The following is a 21,729-nucleotide window of genomic DNA, read 5'->3' as shown; positions in this document are numbered from 1 at the left end:
TTATTTACGTCTTCACAAATGTGCATACAAAACCATGTTAAATACAATAGTTCCTGTAATTTTCCAGGTTCACCAGCAGGTGGCAGCAATGCATTGGCCAGATACTAGTCCTTGTTTAGTATATCTAGGCTGGAATGGATTATTCCAGCATAGCTCCCCCTCTGTGGAGGTGTGGACTGTTCCTACATCCTGCAGCATGGGTGGAGAACGAAGTTAGAGTGAGTGTAGCCCACCCCCTGCTAGGGGTAGGGTATGTGTAAGGAGATTCTCTGCATAGGGAAGACAGCAAAGATCTTGTCTTGGCTGAGACTTGATCACATTCCCAGTCTGAGCACCTGCAGCCTCAGCTGGATGAAAGAAAGCAGAAAACTAACTACCACCTCCAGAGTTCCAGGAAGAAAGCATCCCCTGAGAATCCATCTGTTAGTTAAGTCCAGAGACCTCGGAGAAGCCATATCCTTCCTCAGCTAGTTTATGCCCATACAGCAGAGTTACAGAAAAGCGCAGAAGATTAATTCCTGCCACAGTTACAGAGATACCAAGCAGACAACTTATCCTGCAACCTCACATTTAAAGTGCAGAAGTATTTATTCCTGCCAATGATTGCTAAAACCTGCTGGGACCAAGAGACCAAAGCTGTATACTGCTATGATACAAGTTATCTTCAGTAAAGAAACGTTTGAACTTCATCTAAAGGTCTGGACATAATTTCTGCTGCAAAATTCCTCTATTACTCCTACTATCACTACACTCAAATTTATTGCAAGTGAGCCAGGAGTCCAGCCGTACCCAGGTAGGAGACACCGTTGACACAATTATCACCACCCTATAGAGACATTATCGGCCATTACATCACTCTGACATCCCTAATCTGAGACGTGCGGTTATAACACCTTAGAAGGCCCCTGTGATAATACCCTGCGCACGCTGCAATTGGCGCCACGAACAAATACAGACTATTATCAACCCGTACCTGCCCACTGTATAAGTGGCGTTAGCGTACCCGTTCCTGGTCACTGTACACCCTAAAATCTTGTTTGCTTTTGCAGCTGCTTCTTGGCATTGAGCAGATGAATTTAATACATCTATGTGCAGTTACTCACCGTTTTCTTCAGAACGGTACATAAGATACCAAATTGGAAGATATATGAAATAATTACCACAATAGACTGCAGTAGAACCATATTAGAACCAGATGGACATCACAGAGGGGTTTACCCCGCTCAGGAGACCCCTTTATAAGGCAGCGTGGAGAGTTGCTCACAACGAGGAGCTCCTGCGCCCCACAGACTCAGCACTACAGTGTAATACATTATTATAGACATGGGAAATGGATGGCTGACCACGACTTCCCCCAGTGATGGGAGCAGATCACTGGGAGTTTCTGAATTCAACAAGGGGTTAAGAGACCGACCCTTTAACTTACAATCCAAAAAGGTCTGAAAGTGAAAGAAAATCTGACAACAAAGAGTGCAACCACAAAGCAATGGCAGATATAGAGATTACTCAGTACAGACCAGGAAGCAGCCACATTACCCAATACTGAATCTGCAGTGAACGTGCACCAGGAGCGGAGCATTGACTGATGGACTGCAAACAGTTAACCAGTTTACAAAAGCAAACCATCCCGATTACTCCTTTGAATATAGTTGTGAATTGCTTCCAGAGGATCCCCTATATAACAGAACCATTTTGGAGCATCGTTTCTTAGGTACGTTGTGCCATTCCTGTTATTCCTCCTAGAAACTTATGAGTAAATTGACGTCTGGGTGTTACTAGTTTGGGAGTGTCCCTACATGTTTTGACCTTGTCCAATCAGTGCTGACAGTGCCAGACTCTGTAAGGACTCACCTCTTTCACAAGGGGAATGGTAACACCCAGTTATGAATTAATCCATAAACTTCACAGAGGAATAACAGAGGAATGGCAGAGCTGTGGAAAATGATGATCCAGAGTGGTTATTTCAAGTGGAATAGAAGCATCTACTAAGGCCGCATTCAGGCAACCATGGGTCGGTCGTGCCCGTGTTGCAGACCTCAAACCGCTGATCCACAAAACACAGGCACCGGCCATGTGTGGGCTTCCGAGTCCATGCCTCCAAAGATGGCACATGTCCTATATTCAGCCACATCTTGCGGATTGCGGACCCATTAAAGTCAATGAGTCTGCACCGCGATGTTGAGGTCACACGGCTGGTGCCCATGTTTTGTGAATGCTGCCTTAAACAGACAAGTTGGAAGATCTGACAGGCCCTCGTTAAATAGTATTTCTTAATATGTATGTAATTACCCAGAGTGCCATTACCACTCCTTTTGGCACCTTGCTACTGTTTTCTACGTGCTAATACCTGTCATCCAGTGTATTTCATGTCATCTGAGAATAATGTGCATATTTATTCCATGTAACTGTTGTATTTCATGTAATGTGCCTGGTTACCACAAGGTGGCAGCAAACATTTGGCAGTGCTAGTTGCAGGGAATGGACTGGATTGTCCATTCTCTCTCTCCCTCTAGAGGGAGAAGGAGTTTAGTGTTAGTGAGTCAGTCTAGCCTCCCCCTCCTGGGGAGAGAGGATGTGAGAGAGAGAGTTCTAGTCTACCCTCCTAAGGGAGAGGTTGTGTGTAGGCCAGCAGAGCGCTGCCTGATCTGCTGGGCCTGCAGGTTCTGCCTGCAAAAAGCACTATAAGGTTGCATGTCCCCTCCTGGGCTTGCATTGCCTTTACCCAAGCCGAGCCTAAGCTTGAAGTACTCCAAGCCAAGACAAGAAATCTCTAGGATCATAGTAAGAGACAGACTACTATTACTGCTAACATAGCAGAGCTGAGAGAGCTACGCTAAGGATATAGCATAGAGGAGTTTGTTTGAAGAGCAAGTATTCGCCTGCCATTTGTCCTGCTGAAACCTATTGGAACCCAAGAAAAAGTCTGGAAACTGTGTGGATTACCATTTATGCCAAGTAAAAGCAACTGTTCAACATTTACCAAGTCTGGACTCAACTTTTTTCTATACCATCCAAGTTCTTCATCCCCTTTTGCACTGCCTTGGTCGACCACGTCTGGAATTAACCAGTATTCAGGTAGGAGCACTGTGACAAGTGCTACACAACATCCCCAGGGATATTGTGGCCTATTTAACACCACTCTGGCCTTCCTACACTGGGTACCCACACTACCATCTACAAATGGGACTCCATGTTCCTGTTGCTTGACATCACGTTTACTTGCTCTATAAGAGGGACAAATTTCGTAGAAACCTCCTAAGGGGTAAGGGATCCCCCAGGCGCTGGACCCAGCCGTGGGCATCACATACGTGCCAACATACCAGGGCAGCTGGCGGTATTTTTTATGTTCTTCCTTTGTGCACACTAGCTGGCCAGTTTCAGGTTGGTCTGAATAGGTGCTGAGAACCTGCACAGGAATATGGTCTCCACAGGTCCTGCAATGTGGTTCTCCTGTGCTTTACTATTGATCGTGTATCCTTGGGATAGCTCATCAATATCAGATCGTCAGAGTCCTAGAACCCCCTCTGATCAGAAACCAGGCACTGGAACAACATGGTGTCCACGGTGTAGCGCCAAGGTTAGCTCCGAATCCCGCCCTCACCCTACCGTGCCCCGTGTGATTTGCCTCTCTGGCATGAGCACCCTTTAAAACAAGTAAGTAGAAATCTAATCAATTCATCAAAGTGAGATACGAGGGGAAGAACTGCTAAGGAATGTGATTAGGAGCATGGTGGTGTCAAGCAGAACCCAAAAGGTGCCCACGGTAACACCAAATTACTCTAGAACTTCAGCTTTTATTCCATAGAGCTTCAGACGAAGTGGAAGTTATATCCTCAAAAAGCAACTAAAGCGGAATAATAAGTAATAAATAAAACTTACTATTAGAAGCTCGTATAGTCCTCTTGCGTCCAACGCGATCAAGGCCGATTGGTGTGCTTTGTGAGAGGGCAAAGGGCCGTAAGCGAGCAGAGACTGCCTTGTACGGAGGCACTTTGTGTGATGGTACAGGAGGCCGAGGGATCGGCTACAAATGGGACAAAAACAGCAAAATATATCTAGTTAGTAGGAACATTAAAATCTACAAACCCCACCAGCATCTCCACAACACTTTAGATGTACCATAAAACATGATTTATTTTATTTTATTTTTTTGTAGTCCCAATACATAAACTACAGCAGCAGATCACTGGTTGCAGCAGAGTCATAAAAGCAGACACGTCACAGCTGTCAAGACAGTATGTCATGACTGGCCAGAGACTGAAGGGGATTAGAAAAATAATATTTTTGTTATTTTAACCTTATTAAGTTAAAAACATTTCAATAGAACTTGAAATATGCCTCTAGGCAATGACAACAGCAGGAGAAGAGTTTACTGAACTTGAGGGAGAAAGTGACCTGTGCCTTCATATGTTACAGAGGACAGGGCTGTGAAAAGTGAAAGACGAACTGTATTTTTGGTGTTGTTGCTGAAAGTGAACGGTTCCCCAACCGCAAGGTGTAGGAATATCCATCAGCTCAAACTTACCTCTGTACTTGGGGTACTTTCACACTTGCATTGTTGGATTCCGGCAGGCAGTTCCGTCGCCGGAGCTGCCTGCCGGATCCGGCAATCTGTGTGCAAACAGATACCATTCGTAGACTGATCCAAATGCAGATCTGTCTCACAAATGCATTGCAATACCGGATCCGTCTCTCCGGTTGTCATCTGGAAAATTGGATACGGTATTTATCTTTTTCACATTTTTAAAGGTCTGCGCATGCGCAGACTGCAAAACCGGATCCGTTTTTTCAGAACACTTGGGGCCGGATCCGGCATGAATGCATTTCAATGGAAAATAATGCCGGATCCGGTATTCCGGCAAGTGTTCCGGAATTTTGGACCGAGAAAATACCAATGCTGCGGTATTTTCTCCGTCCAAAAACCTTTCAGTGACTGAACCGAAGACACCCTGAACGGATTGCTCTCCAGTCAGAATGCATTAGGATAAAATTGATCAGTTTTTTTTCCGGTATTGAGCCCCTAGGATGGAACTCAATGGCGGAAAAGTTTAACGCAAGTGTGAAAGTACCGTAACATATTTCATACAGAAAAAAGGATATACAGAAAAATGCAATCTATACTCACGCAAACAAAAATGTCAATTTAGAAAACAGACAAACATCGTATTGGTTATTGACTTTCCTTAAATGTGAAGGTTGCATGCGGTTAAAAGAAATTGTAGGATCAGTTGAGTAAAGCATTCTTCAGTCTCCAAGTTATATATTCAGAGAGTAAGGCCGCTTTCAGACGAGCGTATTTGCAATGCATATATAGTCCGCAATCCGCTGCTAATGTTAATCAATGGATCTATTCACATGGGTGATTAATTTCCGCCAGTATTTGAAATCCGCAGCATGTCCGAGTTTTGTGCGGATCCCGAGCCAGAATACTGACGGATTTCAATACGCTCGTCTGAAAGCGGCCCAAGACATAGCCTATATTCTGCAGGCAGGCAGGGGATCTTGCCAGTTTCCTGATCTAACACTAGAAGTAGTGATGAGCGAACCCGTGGACGTTCAACATGGTTATATTGGAAAATAACATAATACTTAAGATTGAATGCAAAAGGGACACCTTTAGGGTCCATCCACAAGTCCGTATGTGTTTTGCGGATCTGCAAAACACGGACACCGGCAATGTGCGTTCCACATTTTGCAGACCGGAAACTCTCAAAGAAAATGCCTTTTCTTGTCTGCAATTGCAGACAAGAATAGGACATGTTCTATTTTTTTTGAGGAATGGAAGTGCGGATCCGCAAATGCGGATGAGGGCAGCACATTCCGGCCCCATTGAAAATGAATGGGTCCGCATCTGTTCCGCAAAATTGGGGAACGGATGCTGACCCATTTTGCGGACATGTGAATGGACCCGCATCCATTCCGCAATTTTGTGGAACGGGTGCGGACTCATTCATTCATGTGCTGTCCGCATCCGTTGTTCCGTTTCGCGGCCCCGCAAAAAATATAGAGCATGTCCTATTCTTGTCCACAACCATGGACAAGAATAGGCATTCTCTAAATAGAGCCAGCCATGTGAGGTCCGCAAATTGCGGAACGCACACGGCCAAGTATCTGTGTTTTGCGGATCCGCAATTTGCGGACTGCAAAGCACTTTCGGTCGTGTGAATGCACCCTTAGAGGCATTATGCTGCCCATAGACGTCTATTATGACAGAACGCAAAATGGAATGCCTCTTAAGGGTGTCACTTTTGCATCCAGTCTTAAGTATTATGTTATTTTCCGATATAACTGTTATATCGGAAAATAAAGTAATTCATAAATCACCCGAACCCGGACTACAGTGAAAAAGTCCAGGTTCAGGTCCGAACACTGCAGTTCGGGTTTGCTCATCCCTAAGGCCTCTTGCACACGAACGTATATTTTTTTCCCATTTCCATGCCGTTTTTGCAGTTTCCGTTTGTGGTCCTCATTCATTTCAATGGCTCCGCAAAAAAAAAAAAAAGGAATGTACTCTATATGCATTCCATTTCCATATATCCGTCCGCAAATAACGTTCCACCGCTCCATTCAAGTCAATGGGTCCGCAAAAACTACGGAATGCATATGAAACACATCCGTATGTCATCCGTTTTTTGCGGACCCATGCCCACTTTGCCCATGTGTTTACTGTTTACTGGTCGTGTGAAAGAGGCCTAACTAGAAGGGGTTGATAACAGAATTATACAACTGGGCGGCTCATGCAGACCAGTGCGGAATATTACTTTCACTACCCTTCATGGGGATAATTGGCTGTAAGTGATGATTTTTTTTACACTGGCTGCGTTTTTAATTTCACACCTTTTTAAAAACTTTACTTACATCCTACAGAAAGGACATTAAAAAAAAAATGTCCGCACAACCAATTCTAGCGTGAAAAGACGAGAAGCGGTGTGCTTACTGTATTTTAAGGGGAAAAGTCTTCACTACTATAGGACACTAAACCAGAGATTTTGGCCGATTTAGAGCCATTTTCTAATGGCCATCGCTGCCTTCTGTGACACGAAAGAGTGTGACAGATCCCGACCAATGGCAAATGGTCATTTTTGGGGTTTGGAAAGTCACTTATGCTGAATGAAAGATCTTAAAAGGGGTTGTCGACTTAAAAAAATAATTTTTTTTCAAATCTGCACCCCCAGCCTGTACCTGTGGCAAAATCCATCCTCACCTGCCGCTCTTCACTGGTCTTCTGGTCCCAGTCTGTAAAATTCTGGATTGACAGAGCCATGTGCTTCACTGCAGCCAATGACCGGCCTCAGCAGAGACGTCTTCCCAAATGACAGCTGGGTCAGTTATTGGCTGCAGTGGCGCATGAGACATTGTCCATGCTAAAGTTGACAGATCTGGACCAGAAGACCAATGAAGACAGCCCAGAAGCCACGGACCAGCAAGGAGCAATTATTGATTTTCAACTGGTACAGGCTGCTGTGGTGCAAATTTAAAAAAAAAAACACACACCTAAATCCGCTCTAAAAGGGAATATGTCCTCAGAAAATGACCTATTGTTTAAATCATGTTTTTTGTTGAGATTTTTTTCCCCCATGTCACCATCTATATTTAAAAAAAATGTATAAACCTGCAATTTTCACACTGGCCACTAATGACAGGTCACGATTTCCTGTTCTGAACAAGTAACTTTTCAGCAGCCATTATCTTTATCATCACAGGCAGGATTACAAAGACAAGTAACACCTCTGTATAGAGGACACAAGATCCCCCATTTACAGTAGGCAATATCACAGCTTATCTACTCCCTCCTGACCTCTGCACAGGTCACAGAGCATGCCTAGAACACTCTCCCATATAAAAGTCAAAAGGGTCCCCTCCTGTCCATGGCCCATGTGGCTACTCTCCAAGGACAGGAATTTTTTATTTATTATTATTATTATTAATATTATTAGATGGTGACATGGAGAAAAAAATAAAAAATAAATAAAAAAGTTTTAAACTTAAAAACATGATTTAGACAGGTTATTTTCAGATTACACAGTAGAGATCTGTTTATCAGTTTTTTTTCCGAATTGTGGATTTAACTTATTGCTTGGTCATAGGTGTAGTTGTAGGGCTGAGAGATATGCCCTACAACTGAGAGATATGACAGATATGATGGTAAGCGACACTTCTTCTCAGCACACTAGACAGACGCAGTGATGGGGTCAGATGAGGACACAGCAGCTCATTATTATAAGTGATTAGTAAACAGATCTAGTAGTGAATGATTAATGCTCTACTGCATGCAGATTCTCCAAAGCCCCAATCAACACCAGATTGTACATTTTACTGCGGTCTGAAGATTGGCCTAAAAAGTGAACACAATTAGTGAGGAAAACATGAATCTGGAGTTAGTCCAAGAGCATGCATGTTTTATTCTGAAGGAAAGGAATCAGACCAAGATGACGGTTAGGACACCATTCAAGAGAAGATTCGGAAGGTCTTTCATTCTGCAGTGAGGTCATGCTCCAAGGCTTACTTTTTGAAGCATATCTCCATTCTCCTCATCCTCGCTTGTCCCATACAGGTTGACACCACCTATTACAGAAATGGGTCTTCTTTTAACGTTTCCTTTGAACTCCGTGTTACGTTTGTGATCTTTTGTTTCCTCGCTAACAGAACGGGAGGGAAATGTACCGTTCCCACCATCAGCATTCTGGCAATCCATAGGAACGGAGTCTTCTGGGATGGAGAAACTGCGAATGGCCATTTGACCATAGTCCGAAAGAGGTCTTGGCCTACACCGGCTTTTTCCAGTGGCCCATTTCTGAGATGACACTTTTTGAGACTCTGCCTTTTCCTCATCTGGAGATGGAGATTTGGTCCTGGAATCTTCTGTCGTGACCTTTTTTTTAAATGTGAACAATGCAAGTGAAGTAAACTGGTGAATGTTAGTTCCATTAACAAAAAAAAGTTACCAGAAAATGACAATGACAGGAGTTTGAGTCTGGATATGGAAGGATCAATAGTCCAACTTATGACTGTTACAGCAGAACGTCTTAGAAATAAAACCGTGTTAACCATGAACAACCAAAGACTTTATTTTTCAAAAGCAAGAATGATGGGGGGGGGGTCCATCCAATGGAGCAGATTTACAACAGCTGAAAATGACTGTTTAGTTCCACAGAAGGAGCAATATGGTTAACAATCATAATTTACATAACAATTCAAATGGTTGAATACAAAATCCAAGCTGGACCAGGGCTGCAAGCCTGGGGGAGGCCGGCATGACTGGGTTTGGAGGAAGTGGGGGAACCTGGCAGGCATGGGGTTAATTTTAATTTTGGGATGGGTGTAGCTAGTGGGAGGGGTGAGGTCGGTTTAAAAGGGTTGGGGGTGGAAGGCGGGAAAGAGCCATTTTGTTTAGGCACAGCAATGGTAGCAGCATCCACCCACCCACCCGCCCTTGTGTATTGCCGCGCTCGCAGTTTGGAATGGGGGGGGGGGGTACTTTTGAGGGTGGAAGGGCCAATTAGGTGGTTGCTAGAGGTTTGCCGGGCAGTTCTTTTGTCATGGCGGTCTTGGCGGTTGCGAAGGGGGGGGGGTCCTTGGAGTTGGTGTAATGGTGGGGAGGGAGCCAAGAGGGCTCTGGACTCCTCAGGCTTTGGAATCTGAGCGGGGAGATGGCGGGAATCTGCCCAGGTTGTTGTCCACGTTTGCACAGTTCTGCTTCTGAGCTGGCGGCAATCGGCTAGAGGCAATTTAGCTGAGGGGCGGGGCAGATTTCCATAAGGTTTTTGATGCTCCAAGGACCCTGCCCAATAGGAATGTTATTTGTTATTTATATGTTTTGTTAATAAAATGGTTGCTGTGGCCAATTAAATCCACCTATGGCTCAAGTGCTTTCTTGGAGATAGGGCAAGTTGGGAAGATGGTAGATTGGAGGGGGGGTGGGACAATACCCTAGTCATGTGCTGCTGCTACTATTACTAATGCTGCTACTGCTGCCGCCGACACTGCCATTGGTACTTATGCTACCATTACTTCAGCCACCGCCATTAGTACTGTCATTACTGCTGCTGTTGCTCAAACACTTATGTAGAAAAGGTATACTACGCGATCCCCGAATTACAGTGCTTTTGAGAAATTATATTTCTTTGCCTCAGATTGTAATCCTTAAAAGGGCCATTTCCATGGGAAGACGCTATTCCCACCAACGACCATAGATGGAACAGCATGTCAATCGGCACTCATTTAGTACATTTAAATGGTGCAATCATCGTACTATATGGGGACAAAGCAGTTTACATGAGGGGATATGCTGCAAACAGGGGCCGACTTTATCACCGCACAAACCAAGCAAATTCTTAGGGCCATAAGCAGGCAAAGGGGGCCTTTCACAGCTGTAAAGCACGAGTAGAAGTGCCCAGGCTGCACTTTTAAGCTGAGAGTGAGGCTTAGTAGGCTGGCAGAGCTTGGCGGTGCAATGTTGCTGGAGGAGGGGGGTGCAAGGGGCAGCGCGTAGTGGTGTGACAGGGGCCCACAGACAAAAAAACTTTGATTGGGGTACCTGAAAAGCATAATTTTTCCTGCCAATTATTTTTATGTCCACAAAAAAGATGCGATCAAGTGGTTGATCTTTTCCACAGAGGCAATGCCCATGTAAAAGGGCTTCTCATTTCCATCCAATACAGTAACATATACAGAAGAGAGGGAACCCATTGCAGAGATCAAACTGGTCCCCATTATGGCTTCAAGTTTTGCCACCAGGACTGTAGGTCGTAGTATTTGTTTCTGCCTCCACCACTATCCCATTACCCTTCAGCCAAATGCACAACCTCCAGCTTGTCAACCATGATGTTCCTCTGGGGAGGGTAGTCCTGCCCAGGTTCTCTACACCCAACAAGACTGGGGCCTATAGCAGCACATGGGCTACCTCCCTGCGTGTATGCCCACTAGTATGTCTGGTCATAAGCTTCCCCTGAAACCAAGGAATCTATCTTTTATACAGCTGCACGTAGCAGAAGAGTCTGGAAAGCTATGAGAGAAAGCCTTGGCAGCCATATTGTTTACACACCGGATGAACGGCACCGTCATTTTACCAGGAATCGCTGCAGTTTAGTGATCATCCTAAAATATCAGATAATCGTAAATCACACAAATGAAGTCTGGTCATTTTTTGGGGTTTGACTTTTAAAAGGGACTGTCTCACCAGCAAGTGGCATTTATCATGTAGAGAAAGTAAATACAAGGCACTTACTAAATGTATTGTGATTGTCCATATTGCTTCCTGTGCTGGCTGGATTCATTTGCCCATCACATTATACACTGCTCATATCCAGGGGTTACGACCACCGCTGCTGCACATGCGGTCCCAGCCAGAGAGGCCAGCACCTTTTTCCTATTGTGTGCAAGCACGACCACCGCTGCTGGACTGCAAGGAGGTCGGAACCCCTTGAAACAAACAGTGTATAATACGATGGAAAAATGAATCCAGCCAGCAAAGGAGGCAATATGGACAATCACAATACATTAGTAAGTGCCTTGTATTAACTTTCTCCACATGATAAAGACCAGTTGCTCAAGTGACAACCCCTTTAGGTCACCATTGCGTCATGCAATATGACCAGTTCAGCACACATTTCCATCTGAATTTACTTTTGAGATAACCAACATTTTCTCAGCAAGAGCTCCATAAATATATTCAATCCTAGGGCAGTGATAGTCCCTCGATTTTATACAGATCTGTAGGCCTGTACTGTACATCACACATACCGCAGCCACAACTATATCTACAGCAGTATGCTAATGTGCTTTACAAGTAAAATATATAATAAAATACCTAAAAGTAACAAACAAATCTAGAAATACAAGAAGACAAATGGATCAGAATACCTGCTTCTGTAACAAAGGGGGGCCACAGACGCACTGAAACAGGAGACAACTGACCGTCGGCATCCCGGCCCCCGATCCGGTAATACCAAGTAATTCCTTCAGACAACTACTCTGTATAGCGCCGGCGCCGGTTTTCCACTGATCTCCTTGCTATTTGCTCACTATGTTTGCAGGAGGACCTTGTACCTTTCACAGTGCGGCTCCTTTACCCAAGCTATGCTTAACTCATAAAATGCCAACCCAAAAGGAGAATTTTATCTAGCCATGTGCAGAAGGAGACATGTTGGAGAATCAGTTACAGTTTAGACTGCAATGACAGAGTACAAAAGTTTTCTGCAGGATGTGCTCTAAAAAGCTACTTGAAACTTAAAGGAGTATTCCAGTTTTGTTTTTTGCAATTTGTTTATATAATAGGACATTTTTTATTTTTTAAATGTTTATATAATAGGAAATCGTACAATTTTCTAATATACATGTAGTTCAAATTCTGCATACATGCGTTTCTTATATCAAACGGCTGACCCCTATATGCAGTAGAATGGCCTTGGATCAGTCCTGTGTAATGTATCCATTGTCTAAGGCCTCTTTCACACGAGCGTATGGCTTTTTCAGTGTTCTGTGGTCCGTTTTTCATGGATCCGTTGTTCCATATGAATATACACTATACAGTAATTACATAGAAAAAAAAATTGGGCTGGGCATACAATTTTCAATAGATGGTTCCGCAAAAACGGAACGGATATAGAAGACATACGTGTTCTATTTTTTTTGCGGACCCGTTGACTTGAATGGAGCCACGGAATGTGATTTGCCGGCAATAATAGGACATGTTCTATCTTTCAACGGAATGGAAAAACGGAAATGGAATGCATACGGAGTACATTCTGGTTTTTTTTGCGGAACCATTGAAATTAATGGTTCCATATACGGAACACAAAAAACGGCCCGTAAAACGGGGGGGGGGGGAAATAAAAACGGTTGTGTGAAAGAGGCCTAACTGAAACATGAAACACTCAGTAGGCAGCGGTGTCACATGATATACGGTACATGTGTTGGGTCAGCGCACAGGACACATTGATAACTAGATGAAACTAGAGGTGGAATCATGATTTGTATTGTGGTTATTACAGTATCTACATTACTGCTGCCTGCCTCTAGGTGATGTTGTCATGTTCTTAATAAAGTTTAGTAAAAAACAAACACACACCACACCTGCTTCTTCACAGACACTGACAGACATGAGGTGCTGCTGCAGGTAGTAATACTGTATATACTGCGCACCTTCTGCTCCACAATAGATTACTAGTCACCTGCGAGACACCTGGCAGTTAACAGAAAGTCAGTTTACATGATACTTGTGAGGCTTGCATGACGGCTCACAGCTGACGCCATGTTTAGGTTAGGCTACTTTCACACTGGCGTTTTGGTTTCTGTTTGTCAGAGACGTTCAGGGCTCTCACAAGCGGTCCAAAACGAATCGGTTTTGACCTAATGCATTCTGAATGGATAAGGATCCGCTCAGAATGCATCAGTTTGCCTCCGATCCGCTCTGGAGGCTGCTTGCAGCGTTTTGGCGTCAGTCTGACAATGCGGAGGCAAACGAGAGTGTGAAAGTAGCCTAAGTTCACATGACTGTATGTGTTTTGCCGCAAAAAAATAAGTCCTGGTTATTCCTGAATTCCTGCTCTCCTGCCCACCTGCTGATGGCTGACCGTCTTCTACTGAGTTTTCTCCCTTTCTCTCTAGGAGAGAACTGCCAATCATCAGCAGATGGGGGGGGGGGGGGGGGGCAGGAGATTATAATAACCAGGACTCTTCTCAGGTAGATTGGACTCTTCTCCAGGCCTGGGCTGCAATGATTATGACGCTGGTTCTCGGCAGCCACTTACTTTTAGCTGATGAGTGACACACCGCTGACATCAGCATTTGTCAGTACTTTATACTGCCCTCAGTGAGATCAGCATAACGTTGATGACGGGTTCCCTTTAAAATATGGCACGCCAAGAAACTGAGCGGCAATACTCTCTCAGAAACCTGTCCAGAAACAGTGCCAATCTGACTAAGGCTACTTTCACACTAGCGTTCGGGTTTCCGTTCGTGAGCTCCGTTTGAAGGAGCTCACGAGCGGACCCGAACGCAGCCGTCCAGCCCTGATGCAGTCTGAATGGAGGCGGATCCGCTCAGACTGCATCAGTCTGGCGGCGTTCAGCCTCCGCTCCGCTCGCCTCCGCACGGACAGGCGGACAGCTGAACGCTGCTTGCAGCATTCGGGTGTCCGCCTGGCCGTGCGGAGGCGTGCGGATCCGCCCAGACTTACAATGTAAGTCAATGGGGACGGATCCGTTTGAAGATGTCACCCTGTGGCTCAATCTTCAGGCGGATCCGTCCCCCATTGACTTTACATTGAAAGTCTGGACGGATCCGTCCGAGGCTATTTTCACACTTAGCTTTTTTTAGCTAATATAATGCAGACGGATCCGTTCTGAACGGAGCCTCCGTCTGCATTATTATGAGCGGATCCGTTCAGAACGGATCCGCCCGAACGCTAGTGTGAAAGTAGCCTAAGCCACAATACCACATACAGTGCCTTGAAAATGTATTCATACCCCTAGAACTTTTCCAAATTTTTTCACGTTACACCCACAAACCTAGATGCATTTTATTGGGATTTTAGATGAGAAACCAAACACAAAAGTAGCAAGTATGTGTATAGGGAAAAGAAAAGGATATATGGTTTTTTAGATTTTAATTTATAAAAATTTTTGACAACCATGTATCATTTTCTTTTCGCTTCGCACACACTTGATACTTTCTGCTGGCCTATCACATAAAATACATTTACATTTGTGGGTGTAACGTGTAAAGTTCAAGGGGTGTGAATACTTTTTCAAGGCTCTGTACAACCAGTGGACAGGTGTGTAACTGTGTTTAGAAGAACGTAGCCAAGTTTTTTTCCTAATCCCGTACAACCCCTTTAAATGTAATATGCATTGTTAGCCTTAGGCCTCATGCACACGACCGTTGTATGTTTTTCGGTCCGCAAATTGCGGATCTGTAAAAACACAGATGGCGTCTGTGTGCGTTCCGCAATTTGCGGAACGGCACGGACAGCCATTAATATAACTGCCTATTATTGTCCGCAAAACGTGGACAAGAATAGGACAGGTTATTTTATTTTTTTGCGGACCACGGAACGGTGCACACGGAGTGCTGTCCACATCTTTTGCAGCCCCATTGAAGTTAATGGGTCCACAGCTGAGCCGCCAAAACTGCGACTCGGATGCGGACCAAAACAACGACCGTGTGCATGAGGCCTTAGAGAAATGTCTGTTGATAAGAGTATGACAACCCCATAGCGGGCTAGGGGAGAAAAGGTAAAGAATATTTATGTTCCAGAAGCATCAGATCAGGAGAGCATGAAATGGATGGGTCGGGGCAGCCCTCCTCTCATGTGTCTGGGCAGTTCTACAGTCTGAATGATACCTATGGCTATAGAACTATTCTGTGTCAGCCAAGCAATATACAGCGGCTCCCCGGCAGATGGCAGCAGCAGATACAACTTTGTGCCAATTATGCCAGTCCAAGAATTATGCAAATTATAGTCACTTGCCTCACTTGGCACTAGAGTCTGCCCTGCAGTGCCAACTAGACATTGTACCAACACACCATCATTAACCCTTGGGTTTTTACACACTTCTTTACTACTTATTAATATTGATTGCACAGTGAACATTGATGTCATATTGTAGATCTTTGATAGAGTTTTGTCTTAGTATCAACTTATCTTTGAACGTTCTGATTCCGCAGCATATTGTGTAAGAGTAGCACCCAGGCCCTAAAGAAGCCAAAAGAGCCCCTACAGTCCTAAACAGGCTGAGACTGTCACAAGTTTTTGGTGACAATCCCAGCAAATTCAGCTTGTCCCATGCCAAAACCGAGGTAAGGGGTAGCTGCTCTGACAGGGGACTCTTTCGCTGGAGCCAATAGGCACTACTTTGGCTCTATATGGCCACAGTAGGACACTTTGAGAGGTACTATTTGGCTCTGCCAGCCAGTGTCCTCTTTCTCCATGACCTGCCTTCTTGAAATCACTGCAGGGACACCCAGGGGTGGATTGGCCCTAGAATTTACAAGGAAATGTCCTGGTGGGCCGATCCGCCCAAGCCTTCATCACTGCCACTGGCTGAGTACACAATAAACCTTTAGTGGTAGTAAATGCTTTTAGAATCAGGTACTCACGTACCAGGCCAGCAACAGGCCCTCCTGAATTCCACTATGTCCTGCATCTCACCTCCTAAGTCCCCTTCTCCATATCGGAAATCAGAGACAACTAAGGAGGACAGAATATAGCCTCTATTGAAGTCCAACTCAGAAGGACAGCTTTTGGGGCAGTATATTGTGTGGCAATGTGACATTTTGAGTTATGGTATTTCTGCCCTCCCCCTCTACTTTTGTTGCCCGCCTCCTGTCCATTTAGACCCTCCTACAACATGGGGCCACTTTTAAGTATTTTTCCAGGGCCACCCATAATCATCTTGAGCGGCCTACTTTGCTGCTACCTAATAGGTGTTATTTGCAGTAGCTGTACAGTCAGTGGACCCCCAGAATGAATTTTACTGGTGGGCCCTAGGAACCCCCTAGATCACTATGAGAATAGGCCATTAATATCATAACCCCAGATGACTCCTTTAGGTATTAAACAGTTCCCAACTAAACTAATCAGCTGTCCATGTAAAGCCCTCTTTGACTGATCTCTTCTCTATTCCTTAATAATATATCTAAAAATTGGTTTTCCAGACTAGAGAAGCATAGTTCATACAGTGCAGTTTTGGTAAACTTGACGCACCTCTTTTTGGCCAGAACCTATTAGCTCTTTCAAACGGCCAACGTAAAAAACTTTCCTGTGTTCCAGACAGTAAAAATAGACATGGACTCCATCCTTTATCCTGCAGGAGCATTCATTAACATTTTTTTGGGGAAATAGACAAATATAGAACATGCTGCAATTTACTTGGCACGGACTAATGGTCCGGGGGGACAAAAAAAATAAAAAAATGTGAAGATACCTGTTCGATGGGATAGGCCAGTGACAGGTCCAGGTGCACTCGTGAGTAGTACCACCCAGGTTAAAATTGTCAAAAAAAACTGTGTAAAACTCATAAAATTATCTGTCCCAGATCTGGCAGATTAGAAAGGGTAATTGTGGCTGCGCTCGCCTGAAAGGACCTGACCAAAAAGGTCTGAAACGTGTAGATGCTGTTATTGGATAATGGATTTTGATTGCCACTAAGAAAATAAAGATGGTCACTTTTTGGAGAAGCTGGACCTCTTTTTCTATTTTATTTATTAGATCTGGCAGATTATACTAGAAACGCACAGTACGAACAGGGTATTGTGACATTTTGCACACACTTCTGATCAGAATAGGCATCAGCACGATGGGATGGCCAGCGCCGTCAGACTGGACTTTGAACTAACAAATCACTGCCACTTTTTTGTGTTACTTTATTACATGCATTAGTCTCTGGTTTTATAGCTCTATATGATTAACATTTGATTTCAGATGTAATTTTGACATTTTATCCCTTTCACACCTGGACCTCTTCATGGAGACAAAGTGCCCGCACACAGCTTTGTATTATATATCGTATCCTACTTTTTCACCAAGGTCATAGCCAGGCGAGACTGATCACCCAGTACTAATGCTATTGGACATGCAGGAGATTTTTTCCTCTAGATTTAGCTAGCGTGTACAAGACTCGTTACCCTGCAGTAATACATACTACTTAACCAGTCATAATACTGTCACAAATGCATTATAGTGTCTGGGAGCGGCACCAAAATACAGTTTCACACTTGAGCAACAGGTTCCACTTATAAATGGTGTCACCTTTCCAATATTACTGCAAAGGCCAGATATACATAGGAACACGGCACCTGACCACTAATACAAAAATGAATCGATAACCTTTAAAGCTACCTTAAAAGAGCTTCTGTCATCAGGAACATGGTTATTAAACTGGCCGACTTTAGACATGTGCTAATATCAGCTGAAGCTAAGCCCTTGTCCCATCTTTCTATGTGCCTCAGTTTTAGTGAAATATTAACTTTTATTTTATCTAATGAGCCTCTAGGAGCAATGGGGGTGTTGCCCCTACACCTAGAGGCTCTGATCTCCCTCCTCTGGCCAGGACTTCATCATGCCGATTGAAAGGGCATCCCGATCCCCTCCCCATCTACCTGTGGCTTGCTGCATATTGTGTGTTGGTAAGTCTGTTGCATTGAATTTGTGAAAACGGTTTTTAGAGTGTTTTATACTGATGATCTATCTTCAGGACAGGTTATCAGTATCTGATCGTGGGGGGGTATGACTTCATTGAGCGCTGTGGCCTCCTCGCAGCTTACCAAGCACAGTGCCGTCCTTCCGATAGCGAAAATATGAAATTCGCTCATCTCTACTCATTACATCATCGTTGTATATGGCACATAAAATCAGAATACCCCTATAATAACCAAGCACAATATACCTCTATTAGAGAGGAGTCTAAACAAATCAAATTCATTACAAACTTTCCCCAACAAATTCAGATTTTAGATAATCAGAATCTTTTGTAAGCCCCCCCGCCCCACTTCTGTTTATATGTAAAATCCACCCAAGTGCATACCGTACTACGAGAGCAGCCCAGTAAAGAAATCCATAGAGAAATATATAGAACGTACCCACGACACAGATCATGTAAGGTTTACCACCATGTATGAAAGAGGGCACGGCACGTTCAACCCTACTTGCGGCTGGTTCTTTTGCTGCCCACATTTTGCCATGGCAGCAGGAATATAGACGCGAGTGTATTAAATTTGCTTTTCCATGTGGTATTCAATAAGAATTTGTTTAGAAGACAGTTTTTGCTTTCATATACGCTCATCTGTGCCCTAAGAAAACGTGGTACAAGTCATTGCGCCTTTTTTATACCAATATCTCAATGGTTCACTCCCTACTCAACGCAGATGATGGGTGTTGCAATATCTCTGTATGCTTGCCCTACCACTGGAAACCTCAGTGGCCCCATGTATGAATCAGAAGATCTGGTGGCGAGCTCTCCCCACCATCATCTCTAGACAACTCAGATTCTGTTAATTATTCTAACCTCAACTCACCAAATGTGGTGGGACCTTCCTTCTCCCAGGTGCCAGATGTTGGTCCGTCATCACCTGGATTACAAGTGTCTGGTAGATGGCCCCTATGCAGAGGTATAGTAGAAACGCAGCGCAGATCATGAAGAGGTGACAACTTGTGAAATTCCGCCCAAAGAACAAATGTGTGAAGTGAACGTTCTCAGTTTTGCAACTAGTCTTTAGTGTGCAAGACTTCCTTCCTCCCAGCTCAGACAGACGTGTTTCACTAGATCTTCTCTAACAATGCGCTGAAAGCTCAGCAACGTATGGACCACTTCCACATGCAGAACAGGAATTTAAGTATGCAAATGTCAATCAGATAAATTGAAGTGTAGGTTGACCCTTAAAGAGGTATCCTACCCTCAGGATAGGTCACCAATATCCGATAGTCGGGGGTCCAACATCTGCCCCCCCTCCCGGCAAGTAGCTCAATTTCTGAAACACTGAGCAGAAACTACACAGGGTCGTCCATTATGTAGTGGACAAAGCTGGTTATTGCAACACTGCTGTATAGCAAGGGTTGTTGGGAAATTTCAGCTCTGAAGCCTGCAGAATTGTGAACACAGCTCTGAATTACTTGCATAATGCAAGCTGTAACTGAAGGTCAGTATGAGATCGGTAAGGGTACGTTCACAAAATTGAATTTTAAAATCTGCTAAAAAAAAAAATATAATAATAATACAATCCTCGCATGTATTTTTTTTAGTTTTTTTTTTTAACTAATGGGTGTTTACTTCAACAAAAACACTTTTCAGCTTGTGGCTTTTCACACGGGTGCATGACAAAAAAAAAAAAAAAACACAACACACAAGTGCCGCTTACCACTGAAATGAATTGGAGGCCGTTTTGACGCATTTGTGGAGCAGACTTTGGGGCAGAAATGCTCCAGAATCAGCGCGAAAACACGGTGTGAACTGATGGTCATTTTTTGGGGGGAAAGCATTCTAATACATGAAGAATTTACATACATAATAAACATTATATGTTTAGTTTAAAGGGGCATTTCCATCACAGAAAGTCATAGCATATGCAATGGGCGGCCGCGCCCCAGTGCCCTCTATGTCACGTACCAGGTGTAGGAAATGCTGTGTGGCATGTTGCGGCCTAAAATGTCTCTTCATGTGTCACGGTGCTCCTACCTGGATACGGCTGGACTTCAGGCTATGGCTCAGAAGCAATAAATAGGGGGAATAATTGAGGGATTGGAAAGAATAACACAAGTCCAGACCTTGAGATGAAGTTCAATGGCAGCTTTACTTTGAATAAACGTTTCTTTAAACAGTTTACATGAACAGTTACATAACATTATTATAAATGCACAGTGTTGAGGGACTTGGAAATAATTATATAGGTAACATAGAGGTTAGATCATAAAATATAGTAGCAAGGTGCAAAAGTGGCAACACCACTCTGAGGTGTTACACATATCACTAGGATGCCACCACTTTCCGTGGGGGTTTTACTGCCTGCCACCACCGTTCCTGAGAAAGAAGGGGTCTCCTGGCACGCCTAGTCACTACCTGTGCAGGTAACCACAATGTAGTCCAATTTACTTGGATGGAGAGGTTTTGGTGTGGCTGGGAGCTCTGTGCAGGGATATACTATAAAAAAGGGCCCCAGGGTTGGCAGGGGTCCCAGCATTTGGACTCCTAAGATCAAAACATGATGGAGTACCTTTGGATGGAGATCTATGATGGAAATATCCTACTAGGCTTGGTTCACATCACATTTTTAGTCTTATGTTTAAATGGATACTTCAGACAGATACCATGCAGTGGCACTCCTCACCATAGACTTGCAATGTATTTAAAAAATATATATATTATAATAATAAATAAAAAATATATGCACATACATACATGTGTAACATCCCAGAGTGGCGTTACCCCTTCTGCACCTTGCTACTGTCTTTATTGGTCTAACCTCATGTCATCTTAAGTATTTATTCCAGGTCCTCCACACTGTGCATTTCTAATGTTATGTAACTGTTCATGTAATGTGGCTGGTTCACCAGCATGTGGCAGCAAACATGGCACAGCTATACTTGGATAGAATGGAACCTTCTATTCCATTCTAACCCCCCCTCTGGGGAGAGGTGGGAGAGTCCCACTTCCTGCAGGAAGGGTGGGGACCAGTTAGTTAGTCTAGCTTACCCCCTGCTAGGGGGAAAGGTGTGCAGGGGCACGTCTCTGCTAGACGTGCCCACACCAGCCAGAGCACCCTAAGCTCTGCTGGCCATAGAGGCCAAGGTTTGAAGCCTCAGGAGCCAGGAGGAAAAAGTTTCCTGGCATAACCTAGAGTCAGACTACAAAGTGAAGTGCAGCATACAGAAGAAGCTGAATTATGTCAGTGCAGCAGAGTCAGAGAGAAACAGATATAGCAGAGTGGAGTTTGCCTGCCAGTTTCATGCTAAAGCCTGCTGTAAACTGTTCTGGAGAAACGTTTATGCAAAGTAAAGCTGCCATTGAACTTCATCTCAAGGTCTGGACTTGCGTTATTCTTTTATTCCTCAATTATTCCACCTATTTATTGCTTCAGAGCCAAAGCCTGGGGTCCAGCCGTGTCCAAGTAGGAGCACCGTGAAACACAAAGACATTTTAGGCCGCAACATACCACTCAGCATTCCTACACCTGGGAAGCGTTATATAGTGGGCCCTAGGGTAGGGCGCCTATTAAACATGTATACTTTTTTTT

General features: G+C 44.2%; 1 protein-coding gene across 5 annotated transcripts in view; it reads right to left on the bottom strand.

Moving 5' to 3' along the window:
- SPATA13 (spermatogenesis associated 13) overlaps positions 1 to 21,729 on the bottom strand; it is a 73,978-nt gene that overhangs the window by 42,191 nt on the left and 10,058 nt on the right. For 2 of the 5 annotated variants that reach the window (XM_044274904.1, XM_044274905.1), the window contains exons 3-4: positions 8,507 to 8,872; positions 3,880 to 4,024 (exon numbers count right to left, since the gene is read on the bottom strand). In XM_044274904.1, coding sequence (XP_044130839.1) covers positions 3,880 to 4,024; positions 8,507 to 8,872 — 511 coding nt within the window. Of the gene's footprint in view, positions 1 to 3,879; positions 4,025 to 8,506; positions 8,873 to 11,862; positions 11,993 to 19,017; positions 19,220 to 21,729 lie in introns of those variants that run through there. The other 3 variants (XM_044274907.1, XM_044274908.1, XM_044274906.1) reach the window with 3 other exon arrangements.

This window comes from Bufo gargarizans, unplaced genomic scaffold, assembly GCF_014858855.1.
Source record: "Bufo gargarizans isolate SCDJY-AF-19 unplaced genomic scaffold, ASM1485885v1 original_scaffold_2116_pilon, whole genome shotgun sequence".
NCBI lineage: Eukaryota > Metazoa > Chordata > Amphibia > Anura > Bufonidae > Bufo > Bufo gargarizans.
This window is presented reverse-complemented; position numbering and strand designations above follow the sequence as displayed.